The 17,435-nt window shown below is 35.1% G+C and overlaps 3 protein-coding genes across 4 annotated transcripts; 2 read left to right on the forward strand and 1 right to left on the reverse strand.

The window, feature by feature from the left end:
• Positions 1-763: 763 nt before the first annotated feature.
• On the forward strand, positions 764-2,326 carry LOC104229116 (probable sarcosine oxidase). Its single transcript, XM_009781696.2, has one exon. It carries the CDS (start codon positions 872-874, stop codon positions 2,099-2,101), a length of 1,230 nt encoding a protein of 409 aa, XP_009779998.1. The 5' UTR covers positions 764-871; the 3' UTR covers positions 2,102-2,326.
• A 3,519-nt stretch (positions 2,327-5,845) lies between these two features.
• Positions 5,846-9,675, forward strand: LOC104229117 (serine/arginine-rich splicing factor RSZ22A). 2 transcript variants are annotated; one of them, XM_009781697.2, is made up of 6 exons: positions 5,846-5,929; positions 7,436-7,538; positions 8,307-8,395; positions 8,631-8,856; positions 8,938-9,048; positions 9,381-9,675. In XM_009781697.2, exons 1-6 carry the CDS (start codon positions 5,899-5,901, stop codon positions 9,415-9,417), a joined length of 597 nt encoding a protein of 198 aa, XP_009779999.1. In that variant the 5' UTR covers positions 5,846-5,898; the 3' UTR covers positions 9,418-9,675. The 2 variants fall into 2 exon arrangements, with proteins under 2 accessions (XP_009779999.1, XP_009780000.1); XM_009781698.2 differs by lacking the exon at positions 5,846-5,929 and adding an exon at positions 6,595-6,691.
• A 4,555-nt stretch (positions 9,676-14,230) lies between these two features.
• On the reverse strand, positions 14,231-14,902 carry LOC104229118 (uncharacterized). The gene has a single exon (XM_009781699.1). The coding sequence runs from the start codon at positions 14,900-14,902 to the stop codon at positions 14,231-14,233; it is 672 nt and encodes a 223-aa protein (XP_009780001.1).
• Between the last annotated feature and the right edge of the window lie 2,533 nt (positions 14,903-17,435).

A 17,435-nucleotide genomic window follows, 5' to 3' on the forward strand; every position in this document is an offset into this window, starting at 1 on the left:
TAAAATAGATTAAGTTCTTGTGCGATGGTGGGGCAAATATCTGCGAGAGCGCTAAGCCCTTAATTAGGTATTTCTCTAGCACCAGGCATATACCATTTAACAAAACACGAAAAAATATATTTCATCCTTTCTAGTTTATGTAAATTTCTTTTTTTAGTCCCTTAAAAGAAAGACCCCTTTTTAAATTTGAAAATAATTTAACTTAAATTTCTTATTTTACCCCTAAAGACAAACTTTTAAGTCACATGGATACTACAACATGTTTAATACCATAAATTTTAAATATCCACACAAAATATGTAGCTTATTTTGGATTATAAATTTCAAAAATCTTTATTTTTTTCATAAATTCTACGTCGAGTCAAATAGGTTCATATAAATTAAAACGAAAGTAGCGAAAGATACAAGGAAGCATGACTTACCCGGTGGAACATTGATTGAAAAAAGAAAAAAAAAACAAAGGAAGAAATATATATATATATATATATATATATATATATATATATATATATATATTTTACATAAATTTTAAAAATTTTTGGGGTATTATCACTTTTAACCCGCGCCAGAAACTATTTATATCTCGTAGTTGAAAATATGTATAAAATTTATATAATTTTTATATATAACATATATATATATATATATATATATACAAAAATATATTAATTTTATACATTTTTTCGGCTATTATTATTTTTACAGCGACCATACAACATTATTTTTTCCAAAATTTTCCAGTATTTGATATGCTATATGCGTAAATATTTAATCCTTCAGAAACATCATTCTCCTAGCTTACTTTACAACTCATAAACTCTCCCTTCTCACTCTCCAACAAACACAAACCAGAGCAAACAAACACACAAAAATGGAGAATTCCGTAGAAATTTTTGATGTAATAGTAATAGGAGCAGGCATAATGGGCAGCTGCACAGCATATCAAACATCAAAACTCAGCCAAAAAACACTTCTTTTAGAGCAATTCGATTTCTTGCACCATCGCGGTTCTTCACATGGCGAATCAAGAACAATACGTGCCACTTACCCCGAAGATTACTACCCGAAAATGGTTTTAAAATCCGAAACCCTCTGGAGAGAAGCCGAATCCGAAATCGGGTACAAAGTCTATTTCAAGACATCACAGTTTGACTTAGGTCCTTCTGATAACAAAGCTCTTCAATCAGTTATCTCTAGCTGTGAGAAAAATTCAATCCCCGTTCGCGTTCTTGATAATAAACAAGTGTTTGACGAATATGGTGGATTGATTCAGCTGCCAGAAAATTGGGTTGGTGTTGTTACAGAATATGGTGGTGTTATTAAACCTACAAAAGCTGTGTCTATGTTTCAAACACTTGCTGTTAAGAATGGAGCTTTTGTGAAAGATAATATGGAAGTAGTTGAAATCAAGAAAGTTGAAGGGGGTGTTTTGGTTAAAGTTAAAAGTGGTGAGGTGTTTTGGGGTAAAAAATGTGTGGTGACAGTTGGACCATGGATGAAAAAGTTAGTTAAAAGTGTAACAGGAATTGTACTTCCAATTCAACCTTTGGAAACAACAGTTATGTATTGGAAGATTAAAGAAGGGTTTGAGTCAAAATTCACTATTGAAAATGGTTTTCCAACTTTTGCGAGTTACGGAGAGCCATACATATATGGAACTCCGTCACTTGAGTTTCCGGGATTGATTAAAATCCCGGTGCATGGTGGGCGCCCGTGTGAGCCAACAGATCGAATATGGGCGCCTACATTGGTTCTGGATCCACTAAAACGGTGGATTCAGGAAAGATTTGGAGGTCTTGTCGACTCTACAAAATCGATCATAACGCAGTCGTGTATGTATTCTGTGACACCAGATGAGGATTTTGTGATTGATTTTCTTGGTGGGGAATTTGGGGAGGATGTAGTGATTGGTGGTGGATTTTCAGGGCATGGTTTTAAAATGGGACCAATTATTGGGAAAATATTAGCTGATCTTGTTATGGTTGGAGAAGCAAAAGATGTGGAGTTAATGCATTTTGGGATTAAGAGATTTGAGAAGAATCCTAAAGGAAATTTGAAGGAATTTGATGATCAAGTGAGTTCAGCTCATTCACTATCTTAAGTGTAGCATATGTTAATTTTTTTGTCTTTTCCATTGGTATTGTGGCTATTGTGCCTATGTGGTTTCTTATATCAAGTGATGGTCTGTCTTGATCTTTTATGTTTGGGAAATGTAAAGTGAAATATAGGTTTGAGATGTGACTCAAAAATTATCTATAGTATTAATAAAAAGAGTGCTTCTGCTTAGCATTTGATTGAGCAGCTGGTGCGCAATTTGTTTTTCTAATCTATTTCATCCCTCGTAAGCTTATTAGTTATCGAACCCTCACCAATCAGATGAACCAATTGAATACTAAGACTCCATTTCTAGTCTTTCTCCATTTTTAGTTATGGTCATTGTGATTCGCACGAGTCATAGTGCTTGATGGCAGGAATGGTTTATTTCCTCCCACCTAAACTAGGGAACCTGTAGCCGCTACTCTTTGAGTGTGCTATGGGTAAATTTCGTTCCAGTACAATAGCTCGCAAACTGTACTGGAAAGGTAAAATGCACTAGACAAGCGTCATACGACGAGCTCGACCGAAAAGTATGCGGAGGGTTTCGGGGGATCTTCCATTTGGGGATCTCCTGCTCAACCAACTCGGCCACCCTAGCGTGTCGAGATAGAACAGTCTTGTAACTCATTTCCTTGCTTTCTAAATATAGAAATTTCATTCAAAGTATTGATAATACCACAAATTAGATGCACTAATTCAAATAGAAATTTTTACACCCTATAGAAAACCTTAGTACCCTATTTATTTTAAATAAATACCATTTTAAAATATTACATCCTATAGATATCTTTTATACTTTATAGCCAAATATCTAATTATAGTTACATCCTACATTTAAGGCACCATATATGCTAAATAATATTTTTCTCTCTCCTTTTTAGTCTTTTCTCTCACATAATCACAATAAAATTGACTAACCACGTTCTCTCTCTTTTTGCATATACTTTACTCTTTCTCCCTCAACCCACGATTCATACCTCTCCTCCCACCCAAATTCTCTAGTTCTCCTCCATTATCACTCCATTACAATCGCCTAGGGTAAGTTTAATTTGTTGAAGCAATTGGTTCAACTGTAGCGACTCGATTCTGCTTGGCAGTGGTCGTTGAAGTAAGGTTCACAACTTTTGCGTAATTCATGGCTTCGTTTGTGGGATTTGAGGGCTGGGGATTGTTTGTAGTTGCTGTAGGAGGTTGGGCAGATGTGTTAAGGGGCTGACCAGCCGGAATTAATGGCTGGCCGCTGGCCGGCGAAGCCATCAGGCTGCTTCTTTCTCTAGATCGCCCAAATCGCCTATTTGTATTCAGTTGTATTCGAATGTATATTTCAGCTGTATTCACATGTATTCAGTAGCATTAATTTATATATTTTAGATGTATTAAAAAGTTATGCGTATTCTCTTGTATTCAGTTTTAATCAGTTGTATTTAACTATTTTATTCAGCAGAAGTTAGTTGTATTTTGTTGCATTAAAGAATTTTATTCAGTTGTATTCAGTTGTATTTTGTTGTATTCAAGTATTTTATTCAGATGAATTAAGTTCTATTTTGTATTCAACTGTATACAGTTCTACTCAACTGTATTATTCATATGTATTTCTCTTTATTCAACTGTATTATTCATATGTATTTCTCTTTATTCAGCTATAATCTTTATTATGTATCTTTCAAATACAGATTAATGAGGGATCGTTTTAGTTCGTTGAGTTAAATTAGGAGAATATCATGTGATTTGATTTCCTTAGTTCGTGGAGTTAAATTAGGAGAATATCATGTGATTTGATTTCCTTCCGTTTTTAACCAGTTTAACCTTCTGTATTTAACGTTAATGCCGCTTGAATACAACTAAATACATGTCAAACTTAGCTGGAATTACAGTTTATACGCCTATTTTTTTGGTTGTATTAATGAATACAACAGCTTAAATACATTAAATACATTGTATAAAAACATAAAATGTATCTATAACACGTAATATAACAAAGGGTATCTATAAATGACTAATTAGACTTAAAAGATGATGCTTTATGAAAAATTCTCATTCAAATATCCAATCTCAATATCTTTTTCACGGTGATGAATATATAACAAATTTCGTACCTCACTGAGAAGAAGAAAATTAATTCTTTGAAAATCTTAAGTCTTTTCAATAATTTAGAATGACTTTGGATAGTCAATCGGAATTGGCAGTCATTCAGTCAATTTCAATGCTGCAAACATGTGAATAGGGAGATACAATTAATTGAGAAGTTTTATTTTGTATCTCATACAACTGACACTAGTTGTATGAGGCTCGTTTTTGTCTCACAAATTTGTGGACCCCAATCTTACACTTTTGGGTTCAGAGAAATCTGGGTCCATAAAACTGTGAGACAAAAAAGTTACCTCATACAACTAGTGTCAGTTGTATGAGACACAAAATAATATTTTCTCAATTAATGGTACCAAGTCAACATAGGACCACCATTCATTATAAAAAGTGAGTGAAATAAAAAAGTGGATTCTACCAAGCATGTAACAAAATAGACCCCCATTTTCCTATTTATAATAAAAAAAATTAAAATATCAGATAAGATTATCTAAAAAATAATGTTAAAGCACCCTATTTTTTGATGAACAATGTTTTTTTTTCAAAAGTGCTTTGGACAGAATAAATTTGTGTTTGATTAATTAATTTGAAAAATACTTTGAAAAGTATTACTGTTTGAAGAAGCTTCTAAAAAGTGCTTTTGGGAAAAAAGGACTTTGTTCTCTTCTAGTAAAAGTACTTTTTCCGCTAAAAGCTTGGCCAAATATCTTAACTTTTTTTTAAAAAAACTTTTGGCTCAAAAAATATTTTTGGCCAAAAAATAACTTGGCCAAACATGCTATAATGCGAGTGCAAAAGATTTACTTATTAATAGATGAGAAGTTCATTTTCCGCTTGAAACCGATGACTTTGTTGGTCCTAGCTGGTATCACTCTTTTGGCAAAAACTTTATACAAAATATAATATACAATATTTTTATCACTCGTATTTCGTTCTTTTTTTGGCTCAATTATTTACAATAGGCAACCTTTTCTGGTTTCAGGTCACTATTTCGTGTCACGTATGTGTTGATCAACTTAACTCTTATATCAATAATTGTAAATAGGAGAGCTCAAACCAAAAAGAAAAAAAGGTGATATAATAGATGAAAGATCCTCTTTAATCCATAAATCATTACCATTTTCCTTTACAATCAAAGAGGAATACAATTAGTTTATTGCAAAATTAGGATCAGATTCAGCCAACAAAGAGCTTAAAGTAAGTAGTTTTCACTATAATTAGTTGTGTTTGACAACTGATATTAAATTTTCAAATGTAAAATAAGTGTTGGATGAGATGGTTTTCCACTTGAACTAAATTAATGCTGATATGGAATGTGTAAATATTCACATAAAATTGCGACCCGCGTTTATCAGAACACAATATTTTTAGCGCAGAACATAAAATTACGAGTAAAAAATTATTAAAGTTGCAACAAAAAGCATATATAATCCCAAAATCATAAAAATTCAATGAGTTCAATACTAAATATTTTAAAGGTTCAACTCATATAGCTTAAATCCTGAAGACCTCGACAAACTTCTAACATTACGTGGAGCCAAAATGCTGTAGATTCCAGTTGTAACTAAAGCTTAGTGGTTAAGTCTGGAATCAGATGCTAGAATTCATTGCAACAATCAAGATAGGATCAAATCAAATCCACTTCACTGGTCTTTTTTCTCTTTCGTTATACACTTTGAGAAATTTAGCTATAGTTCATATTGGCAAAGGTCGATCATGGGTATGTGCATGAGCTTCACGGAAAAAGGTCAGTCCCAATTTTTCACTTCTTTTACCTTCTTAGATTTACAAAATTATGTCAATCAGTTTTACGGTTAAAGTTTTCCCGCAACTAGTGTTTATATTTCTCTTCAATTAAAATCATTCATATTAATTATATATAAACAATCCTTTCATTATATTCCTCGCATAACTAATACGTGAACCATATGATCCCTGGTATTCACAGACTAGAAGTGAACTATAAGAGTATAAGATATGATTTTGCAAATGTAATTTTAGTTATTAGAGTTCTTTATAAGATACTAATAAAATAACACTCTTAAGCTATCTATAAATAAAATACAACAAATATTTGGTAGAAATGACACCAGGTAACAATTCCAGAGGGTTGCTATTTAAAAATTAGCTAGTGTATTCTAAATTTTAGTTTTTCAGTTCAAATTTTCAGGATACAAAGTCTTGAAGTTTAGATTTTAGTTCAAATTTTCAGGGCCAAATAAATATTTGCTAATCTCTAAATAGAAGCCCTAAAAATGGCTATTTATATACTTTGTGGTCATTTCCTCTATTTTGCAAACTTTATGTCCTAGGCCCAAATTTGGGGATCTGCTTTCTTGGGCTAACTGAGTAAGTCCAGCTTTCAAGCCCATTTCATATCCATTAGTCATCCAATTATTGACCCTAAAATATCTCTCTCTGTACATTCCCTATTCATATTCCTCACTTTCTCAGCAAATCGTGGTGGCCTAGGGTTTCTTTTTGTTGCAGTTCTTCACTAGGGTTTCAGGTTCCTCTCTCTCCTTTCTCATTCTTCACCTGTAGGTCTGTATACTTTGATCTGTTATTTAATATCGAAGTTATTACTTCTTCTCCTATCTTTAGATCTTTAATTCTGTGGTTCCGCGAATCATAATTTTATTAGAAATTTCGCAGAATTGAAAAAAAAGGTTTTAGTTTCATTTAATTTGATTATGTTACGGATATTCAGGATAGTATTTTATGATTTGTGTATGAAAATATAGTGTTTCATTGAACTCTTCAATTGATGTCTCTTATTGTGATTAATTTAAAATCTGTGTATAGTTTAAGCAGTTTTATAGGTAACTGTTTCTATTAAGAGCTTAATTTGTATACACCGTGTAAAGAAATTCCTATACTATCAGGTCACCCAAAAGGATATTTACAGGTGTAAAGAAAATCCTATACTATTCACCCAAATAGGTTACCTTACAAAAGATAAAAATGACCTGATAGTATAAAATTTCTGTATATAAGTTAAAACCTTTTAGTAAAATTGATCTGGTGAGCACTGTGACATGATATAGCAGGATAACCAGATTTCTACAGGTATTACTTAACCAGTGTATACAACTTAAATCCGTATAAGCATACTACAGTACTACCAAGAAAATAGAGTTGATAATACCTATTTGTTTGATTTTGGCAAATTTCTGACAGTATTCAATTTCTTAATTGCCTGATTAATTTGAGGTTTTATTCACGTTGCCTGAAATGGGTTTTTCTTTGATAGGTTACTATTCCGAGATGTCAAGAGTGTATGTTGGAAATCTTGATCCTAGGGTCACTGAAAGAGAACTAGAAGATGAATTCCGTGTCTTTGGAGTTATAAGGAGGTAAAGCAAATTATACACTGAATTCAGCATTTGTAATGCGTTGAATTTTTTTTGCATATTCTCCAAGATAGTTGAATTGAAGAGAGTAACTACCTCTTATGTATAGGATTTTTTTGTGCAATTTTAATTTGTTATTGGCTTTTGAATACTGCCTATACAGTAGAACAACTAAATATTTAGCTTACAAATACTACCTATTATAAGTGATTGCTAGTTATTCTTTCTTCATTGCTTGGATTGTTTGCACTAATAATCTAACATGGAGGAGCATTAAAGTCTTATTTTGTGATCAACTAAAAGGATATAATATTAGTCTAGTATCCTAGCGTGCTGAGTATACCTGTTTCCCTGAAACAGTATTTATATGTATGGAGGTTGTATTTTGCTAATTTTATAAGAAATGAGTGTAAAATACTTCGCAAGTACATTATTCCCTAATATTCATAAATAATTTATGAAGGAAGTTTCTAATGAAATGGGATGTCGTATAAAATCTTCATGCTTTTGTTGCTATTTGATCTGTTGAGTCTGTGCTATGTACTCTTCTGAATAAAAAACACTGATTATTGGATGTCAAAGAAAGCGACATATTGAGATTTAAACCAAAGGGATTTGGGTTATAAATTCTAGATATTAAGAGCATTGGTTGCACTTCAGTATCACTAGAGGTTATTTCATTTATGGAATTTGACGACTTTTTTTTTTCCGATCGTTCTTCTTGCTATAATGCTTTCTGATTAGCAATGCCAAAAATATAAATGCTTGCAGTGTTTGGGTTGCAAGACGCCCACCTGGTTATGCTTTTATTGACTTTGATGACCAAAGAGATGCACGGGACGCAATCAGGGAAATTGATGGTATGGTCCCTTACTCCTGCATATTGTTCAACCTTCTGAATGGGTTTATTTATCTTATTTATGGCCATGCAATTTTTAGCCTTTTCCGATGTTCAATCCCTTTTAATATATATTGTAGGTTGACAATCACTTCTATTTTTATGCTGTCGCTTTATACTATATATTCTGTAGTGTTCAGCAAATATGTCGGGAACTGATGCATTTGATGGTGTTCTCTTCCTTATACATTAAACAGGGAAGAATGGATGGAGGGTGGAGCTCTCGCACAATTCTAGAGGAGGAGGAGGAGGAGGAGGAGGCCGTGGAGGTGGTCGCGGTCGCTCTGGAGGCTCTGATTTGAAGTGCTACGAGTGCGGTGAGGCTGGTCATTTTGCTCGTGAGTGCAGAGGGCGTGGAGTGCCTGGAAAACGTAGAAGTCGCAGCCCTCCTAGATATCGGAGGAGTCCAAGTTATGGTCGCAGGTCAGAAGAAAACTTCATTTAAAATATACAGCAGGACATGCAAATTCGCTTTCCCCCCTCCTGATTTCCTTTTTGAAACAGGAGTTATAGTCCTCGTGGACGTTCACCCAGACGCCGAAGCCCATCGCCTCGTGGTCGTAGCTATAGCCGATCTCCTTACCGTGGACGAGATGAAGTTCCTTATTCCAATGGGTGAACTTACTAACTTGGGAATCTTTTATTGTGTCACCTCTCTTTATTGGATATTCTTTTCTTAATAGTGTGTAAATGTGGTTAAAGTTTGGTATTTAGATACTTGTGCATGTATATGTATTAGGATTTGTCTCTTGAATTATTTCGTATCCATCTGGTGCACCATGCCTTAGTTCGTGTAGCATTGGTATTGACAGTGTTGCTACCTCATTTTTGGTTTTGAATCGGGATGTTCGCTCTCATGCAATACAAACATGTTTTTTTATTTATTCTTTCGTATTGATAAAGAATGTTATCTTTTTTCCTTAGCTTCTCTTCTGCTTTGTATGCAGAAATGGCCTCAGGGACCGAATCAGAAGCAGGAGCTGAATGGAAGAGATGATTACTTGTCTCGATCAGGAGTTTTTGGATATGTGTTACTATGCTTGAGTTAGTCGCAGCTGTGTAAGTGAGGCCATGCCCTCAACTTAAACGGGTTTCAATTTCGTTTTATATTATAAGTGTGTTTTTTATTTTCTTAAACTTTTCCCATTTTAAGAACCATTATCTTAGGGACTTAGACCTTATGTATTTTATGGCATCTATTACTTTTAGAGAATGAAAACGTCTTATGAATGCTGCTAAAAATTTATTTTTGTTTTCTTTGTGTTGAGGTGTCTTCTGCTACTGCTTCGTTGGTTTTCTGCTCCCACACTCTGTGGTTTCGTTCTTCACTGCCCTGCTGTGGGATCTTCAATTTCAAAGATTGTGGATCCCAGCTAGCTACTACATCACTATGCTTCTGTTTGATTGAATCTCTGCGGCTATGACACGCCTCACCTCAAAGTGTAGTGGTAATTTAAGTAGATATTAAGGACGATGAATGGCATCACAGTCAAATGGCAGGTACCTAATCTGTTACAGAGTGGTTTGAGGAACTCACATTCTCGTTAAACAATTGATCGCCACTTCAGCAAGGTCGTGGTGCTGGGTATCTGAGAGTTATGAAAGCTTACTCATGGAAGTTCCTGGCATCAAAGATTGTGTCAACCTATGGGCCTGTGATTCTCTTTGCTTTTTATGCTGCTGCTTTCCTCTTTATTTTTTTCCCTTTTAAAAAAATAAAAATCTGCTTCTCTTTATTTTGATTTAAACTATTTTGTGTTCTTTTTCTTTTCATCTTTTTCTTTATCAAAAGCTTCCTTTTTTCCTCGTCATTATCTCTCTGTGTTGATGGGGAGAAAGGAACAAATTTTTACCATAATATTGCTATTCAGTTTGACTAATTTTCAAGATGTGAACTTCTCCGCACAAATTCACATAAGAGTTTTCTTTTTTATAAGTGGCCTTATAACCTACTTCAGAGTTTAGAAAGATATGGCATCCAGAGTTTGCATAAACCAAGACAGACCTGTGGTACACTTTGCTTTTGTATGCTGTAAGTTTCTGTTTTTCTCTTTTGGTTTTAATCATCTTTTCTTCCCAACAAGTTCTGATGAAGTTTTCATTTTGCTTAAAGCCCTTAGTCTTTTAAAAATTTAGAAGAGAGAGTGAATTACTTGGAAGTGATTACATCAATCTTCATTTGATTCCTATAGTGTGGATTTTTTTATTGCCTGCTTTGACCCCCTGGTATACATCATTGAGCTGACTGAGATTTTCAACCCCGATAGAGCTTCCCTACTTCAGTCCTTACTCTCTTCGTACTGGTTTTTGCCCTTCCAGAGGACTGGCTGCTTGATTTTGCTAGCTATTGGTAGAAATTCAAGTCACTAAACCTTGTCTCTTTGCCCCTTGCCTTTCCCAAATTGCCTGCTTGAGCAGCGTTGAAGCATCGTACTAAGGTCTATTTTGTATTTGTACAGTTTGAAACTTTAAGGTTTTTCACCAGTTGCCTAAATTGTTATATTGTGCTAGCCGTAACAATCTTCAGTTTATGCACGTCTACGTCACATGTATTTTCAATCTGTGAGAGATTCAGGTCTTGATAATAAAGAGGGGAATAGGCTTAGCCCCCTTTATTTTGATGATTTTGCCCTCTTTTGAAGATTTTACTATAAGATTTTTGTTGCTAAACTACGCATAGATATTTGCATGCTAGTTATGGACTTGGGGTGTATCTCTGTTCAGTAGCGTTATCTCTTTAAATTTCTTTTCTCGAATTGCTCGAGTTTCAGTATTATGTTGCCTTTCATCTTTAGCATCTCATTGGATGTTTTCTGCCTACGCCTAAATTGTCTTTTTTGTTTCCAAGGAAAGCCATGCAATAGATTAGACGTTCATTTGATGAGATTAAACTGTATAGCGCTCCAGGGTTTTTAAATTTTGTAATGTTAATTAATATTTGGGATATTATCACTTTTATCCCACGCCCGAAACTAATTATATTGGTAGCCGAAAAAGTATGCAAAATTTGTATAATGTTTGTATATGACATACAAGATGTGTGTGTATTCAACTACTATTTTGAGAGCGGCTATATAATTTTATTTTCTCTTAATATTTTATGTTTTTACGGCAAGTTACTTTCTTCACTGAAAAACATCGCTAAGTTTTTACTATTAATTATTACTGTACCCTTTATTCCATTTTATATGGCAAATTCAGCCGGAAAATACTATTGCTTATGGCCATATTTAATACTTCAAATATAAATATATTGCCATTTTGTAACATTTTTTATACAGTTCTGAATATGTAAATTTATTGAAAAAAGTTGAAATATTTTGGGTTTATATTATATTAGTTAAATGAGTTGACCCATATTTCAAACCCTGTGGGTTTAGCTTGTGAATCATGAACTTCTAAGCAGAGGAACAAATTCAATACCATTTTTTTGTTGTTTGGGGGGCGGGGAGTGGGGTTGGGTTTAAATTGCAATATTCTCTTAGCCAGAGCCTTACTACATTGCTAACATGAGAAAATTGAAAATGGAATAATTGGAGGTTAATCTTAATTATAACAAAGAAACACATACGTATTTATGTGAATACATTCCTATTAAGTAATGTTAAGAAAATGAATTTTTTTTTTGGTCAAATATCAAAACTTTATTTAACTAGTAAAAATATTTACAGCACCTTTAACTCCTTTGGACTTAGGAGTTAGACTCAAATTAACATCAAAGAAAAACTATCAGAAAAAAGACAAATATCATTTACATATTAATAATTCCTCTACTTCTACATTTCATAGAGGAATACTATCCACTCCTTCTAAGATCTTCTTCCATTTTAGCCTCTGTTGTCCTTTGATATGCAGTTGAAGGACAATGTCACATATATCTTTTTTGTATCCGTCTGTTTCCCCTGAAATCTGCGCATGTTTCTTTCTATCCATGTATGGTATATCACTGCTGCAAACAGAAACGCCAAGATGCTATTATGGGGTCTACCATTTTTTGTTCTTTTTATCAACCATAAGACTTCATCTTCCCATGCACCAATTTGATGTCTTTCTCCCATCCAGTTAAGCAGTGTGCTCCACATATTTCTTGAATATTGACATTCAAAGAATAAGTGAGTCATTGTTTCTGCTTTTCCACTACTGCATAATACACATCCCATATCGACCTGTATTCCCCAAGCTGTCAACCTATCCACTGTGACCAGTCTGTGGTGAAGTGCTAGCCATAAAATGAAGTTGTGTCTAGGTATAGTGGTGCCTAATATTAAGCTTTCCAACGAACCTTTGGAAACTGAGGTCTCGATAAGGTGTACATCTTCTGAATATTGAATTGCCCCTTTCTGCAAAAGTTGTTTATATTGGCAAAGGAATCAATAGTCAGGTACCACTCTCTGATGTCAAACACCTTTCTTACCAGCCAACAGGCTTGATTAGGAGTACTTATTGTATGGAAATCCTGCTTTTTGATGTATATACAGTAGATTCATTTGATCCAAAGGGCATCATTTTTTGTATGTATCGCCCACATTTGCTTGTATATTGCTACTTTATTCCACCATACAAAATCCATGACATTTAGACCACCAGCTGAAGTTGGCATACAAATACTATCCCAAGATATCAAAGCTCTCTTTAAAGGAATTTGGCTACCTGTCCATAGAAATGATCTGCATACAACATTCACCAATTGTATAATCTTCTTTGGTAGCAGGAATACCTGTCCCCAGTATGTTTGCATCTCAAATAACACATTTTTTATCAGTTGTCCCCAGTATGTTTGCTGTATTGATAGCTTCCTTGAAGATAAAGGAACTCCAAGGTATTTGAATGGTAGAGCTTCCAGCTTGAATTGATAGTCAGTACTGATCATATCTTTGAAATCCTGAGTAACTCCAGCTACATAGATAGAACTTTTTTCTAAGTTAGCCATGAGTTCTGTCACCTTTGAGAAATGATTGAATTTGTCCAGAAGTAGTTGGATAAAGATTTTATCAGCTGTACAACACATAATCAGATCATCTGCAAAATAGATATAAGTCAGATTTAATTTGGCACATCTTGGGTGGAAGTTGAATTCTGGGATGTCTTTGAGAGTCTTCAATGTTCTACTCAGGTACTCCATCACTAGGACAAACATGTATGGGGACATGGAGTCCCCTTGTCTCAGTCCTTTCCTTGCTTGAAATCTTTTGGTAAGCCCACCATTTATCAGTATAGAGTAGTTCACATTAGTTACACACTCCATAATCCACCTTACCATCTTATTTGGTAACCCATATTCCTGTAATACCATTTGTAAGAATAGCCATTCAACTGAATCATAGGCCTTCCTTATGTCCACTTTTATAATGCACCTGGGTGAGACTCATTTTTTGTTATACCCCTTAACCAATTCATGAGCAATAATCACATTATCCAGAATACTTCTCCCTTCTATGAAAGCTGACTAAGCAGGTCCAACTATAAAGTCCACCACTGTTTTCTGTCTTGATGTAAGGATTCTGGCAATGAGCTTATAGATAGTAGTGCAGCATGCAATAGGTCGAAATTCCTTGACAAATGAAGGGCTGGACACCTTTGGCACCAATGTAATAGTAGTACTGCTGATATTCTTCAATAGTTTCCCTGATTCAAAGAATTCCTTGATTGCCTTTATAACATCCTCTCCCACTATGTGCCAGTATTTCTTAAAAAACTCAACTGGAAATCCATCAATGCCAGGTGCTTTATCATTTGGCATACCTTTAAGTTCTTGCAAAATCTCTATTTTATAAACACTCTTAACAAGATGTTGTTGTTATTCTCTATCCAAACAAGGTCCATTCCTAGCAATATTCACATCAAGACAGGGTAATTCAGCAGCCCTTGTTCCCAGTAAGCCTTCAAAGAATGATATTAACTCTTGTTCTACCAATAGGGGGTCAGTTAGCCTATGCCCAAGAGCATTACAGATGGTAGAGACTCTATTCCTAGCCTGCCTTGCTTTTAAATGAGCATAGAAAAACCTTGTATTAGAGTCTCCTGCTGAGATCCACATTGCCCTTGATTTCTGCTTATACACCTTTTCTTGAATACCTTCCCATTTTTCTATTTGCAGTAATAACTCTTTCTCCTTCAGGATCAATGGGCTATTGAATAAGTCATCATCTATCTCCTTTTGTACTTTTTGCACCTGATCCTTTAGGCTCTCAAGTCTTTTATCCACTGAGTTGAAAGCTTGATTCATTCCTTTTGCTTCGCTCCCTAGGATCTGCAGCTTTTGCCAGTCTGAATACATAGCATATCCAGTGATTTTTTTGCTCCACACCTCTTGAACCATCTTGCTGAATTCATCCTCATGCATAAGCACAGTAAGAAGCCTAAATGGTTTAGGCAAAGAGTTTCTTGTGACCTCAGTACTCAATAGTATGGGTGAGTGATCAGAGACCCCATAATTCTCATATATTGCCTCTAGGTTGTTATACTTCATGAACCAGTAGGGATTCCCTAGGGCCCAATCAATATTACTATAGATTCTATCAGTAGCATCCCTTTTATTGCACCATGACCATTGTCACCCCTTTTTATTCAGTAGTCCCAGATTTGTATCCTCAACCCAAGTTTGAAAGTCTACCACCTCACTTTGGCTGACAGGGTTTCCATTAATTCTATCATTTATAGACAACATAGTATTAAAATCTCCTAGCAAAAGCCAAGCCTCCTCCATAGTACTGTTAATCTGTCTCAGCTGCTTCTATATTTCCTGCCTTTCTGCAATAGTATTATATCCATAAATAAAAGTTAACCAAAAGTGGAATGTTGAGTTCTTGTCTCTGACTTCACAGTGCACCATTTGATCTCCAGATTGAATTATGGTAATGTCTACTTGTTGTGCCTTCCACAATATCCATATTCTCCCCTTAGGGTCATATGAATAGTTTGAAAATACTTCCCATTCCCCAAACTTCCTTCTAACCTTTTTTTCATTCTTTATTTTTACTTTTGTCTCAAGGCATCCTAAGACAGTTATTTTATTTTTCAGCAAAAAGGCCTTGAGTTCTTTCTGCTTATAGGGCTTATTAAAACCTCTAATATTCCAGGAGCTAATAATCATGGTGGATAAGCAAGAGGTACTCTTCCTTCTTTAGATGTCAGGCTAGCATCCTCCCCTTCCTGAATTCTCAGAGCCTTAAATCTGTTTTGATATAGTATATTTTCAATGGTCTCCTCAGACATACAATTCCTTATTGATGTTTTCACCTTGGGACACTACACCTGTTTCCCTTTTGATTTTGCTACCTGGAACTCATCATCTTCTTTATGCTCACGCCCTATGGTAACTACTTCTTGCCTTGTGTCTGCTGGTGTAGTCACTTTTTCTTTGCTTGGTTAAGCTCTAACTTCTTGGTCCTGTATTTTCAGAACTATCTTTGGCTTGGCAATCCACTTAGTGAGTAGTTTCCTTCCCCTTCTTTGTTGGTTTCCTACTTGACTTTTAGGGATAGGACCAGGCTGCTTCATCCCTTCTGCTGGAGCTCTACATGTCTCATGACCAATCACTAGGCATTCTAGACAGAATGTATGCTACCAATCATAACTCAATTTTTGCTCCCTATTTTTGCCCTCAGCAATTTCTATCAGTATTGTCTCAGGCAATGGTTGAGACACATCCATTTCAATTAACATGCGAGCATAAGATATCCTTGCTTCCTGAGCTGTTAATTTGTCAGTATAAAATAGGATTCCCAATCGAGTTCATAATTCTTCCTAAATTCTCCATTGTCCAGTATTGTATAGGTAATCCAGGGAAATTAACCCATACTTGGATATTATTTGTATTCTCCTTGCTCATTTGGAAATCTAGATCCCATTTCTTCAAAATCATTAGTGTATTGTTGAAGGTGTATGACCCATTTTGAAGTATTGCATCTCTATCATCATCAGATTCAAATTTGAAGATGAAATAACCTTCGTCATGAAGTAGTACCTGTGGGGTCGTAACAAACTGACATACCCCATAAACAAATTTCAGCATCTCCTGGAACTGAGGGGATCCACCTATGATATAGCCAATTAAGCTTGTTCTCCATCTTCTATTCTGTTCTTCCACTTTTATGTGGTTTAATCTAACAATTTTTCTTCCATCCTTGATAACATGGGGATAGTAATTCTATTTTAGCCCTTGCTACATAAATCTATTACCTTGGACTACCTCAGCTAGCGTTGGTTTTGAAACCCCTAGGCTTGTCGAGAAGTTTAGCTTCCTTGCTGCCGTCGCTATATCAGCCTCATTGAGTGCTGGATCTGCAGGTGACTCTTTCATTTGAGCTACCGAAGCTTGATTTTTCACAGGCTCCGTCAATTCCTTCTTTTCCTGTCCATGCAGAACCGTTGGTGTGCTACCCATGCCTTTCATCCAATGGAATAGTTGCACCGACCCAAGGGTTTGGGGAATCCCTGTTTCTGGTATAACCAGCCTACCATATTCTTCTTCTGCCTTCTCATCTTCATCCGTGTTCTTCACCTTAGCTATGGAGTTCCTCTTCTTCTGTCTAGCCATCCTTACCAGCGTAAGTTAGCAGTCCTTGCTTAACATGCGCCGAGAGAGAACAGACTCTTGAGAGTCAAGGGTTTAATTAAGGAAAGAAAATAGAAATTTAAGCATAATAATTCAATCCAAAAGCTAATTCATTTAAGATAAGAGTTTCAAAATCATATAAAAAGAAAATTAACACTGCCTTATGCCCAATCTGGTCAATTGGAGCAAAAATAACATAACACAATGGCCCCACATTTGATAAACTAAGAATAAGGATGAGTCTCATGCCCAACTTGGTTAATTGGAACGTGGATAATATAACATAGTAACCCAACATTGAATGAATCAAAAATAGGGGCGAGTCTAATTCTGATACCATATGATGAATATATTATTTGGTCCTTATCACACCTCCTTTTTGCGCGCCTACCCCGAAGGATAAATGCGTGAGGGAGTTTTTCCAATTTAAGTGACAATATTCGAA

This window comes from Nicotiana sylvestris, chromosome 12 (assembly GCF_000393655.2).
Source record: "Nicotiana sylvestris chromosome 12, ASM39365v2, whole genome shotgun sequence".
NCBI classification, from domain to species: Eukaryota; Viridiplantae; Streptophyta; class Magnoliopsida; order Solanales; family Solanaceae; genus Nicotiana; species Nicotiana sylvestris.

Coding starts and splice junctions, on each gene's coding strand:
- LOC104229116 (XM_009781696.2), top strand. CDS start 872: ATGGAGAATTCCGTAGAAATTTTTGATGTAATAGTAATAGGAGCAGGC.
- LOC104229117 (XM_009781697.2), top strand. CDS start 5,899: ATGGGTATGTGCATGAGCTTCACGGAAAAAG. Junction 5,930..7,435: donor CATGAGCTTCACGGAAAAAG/GTCAGTCCCAAT, acceptor TTTCTTTGATAG/GTTACTATTCCGAGATGTCA. Junction 8,857..8,937: donor AGTCCAAGTTATGGTCGCAG/GTCAGAAGAAAA, acceptor TTTTTGAAACAG/GAGTTATAGTCCTCGTGGAC.
- LOC104229118 (XM_009781699.1), bottom strand. CDS start 14,902: ATGAAGTATAACAACCTAGAGGCAATATATGAGAATTATGGGGTCTCT.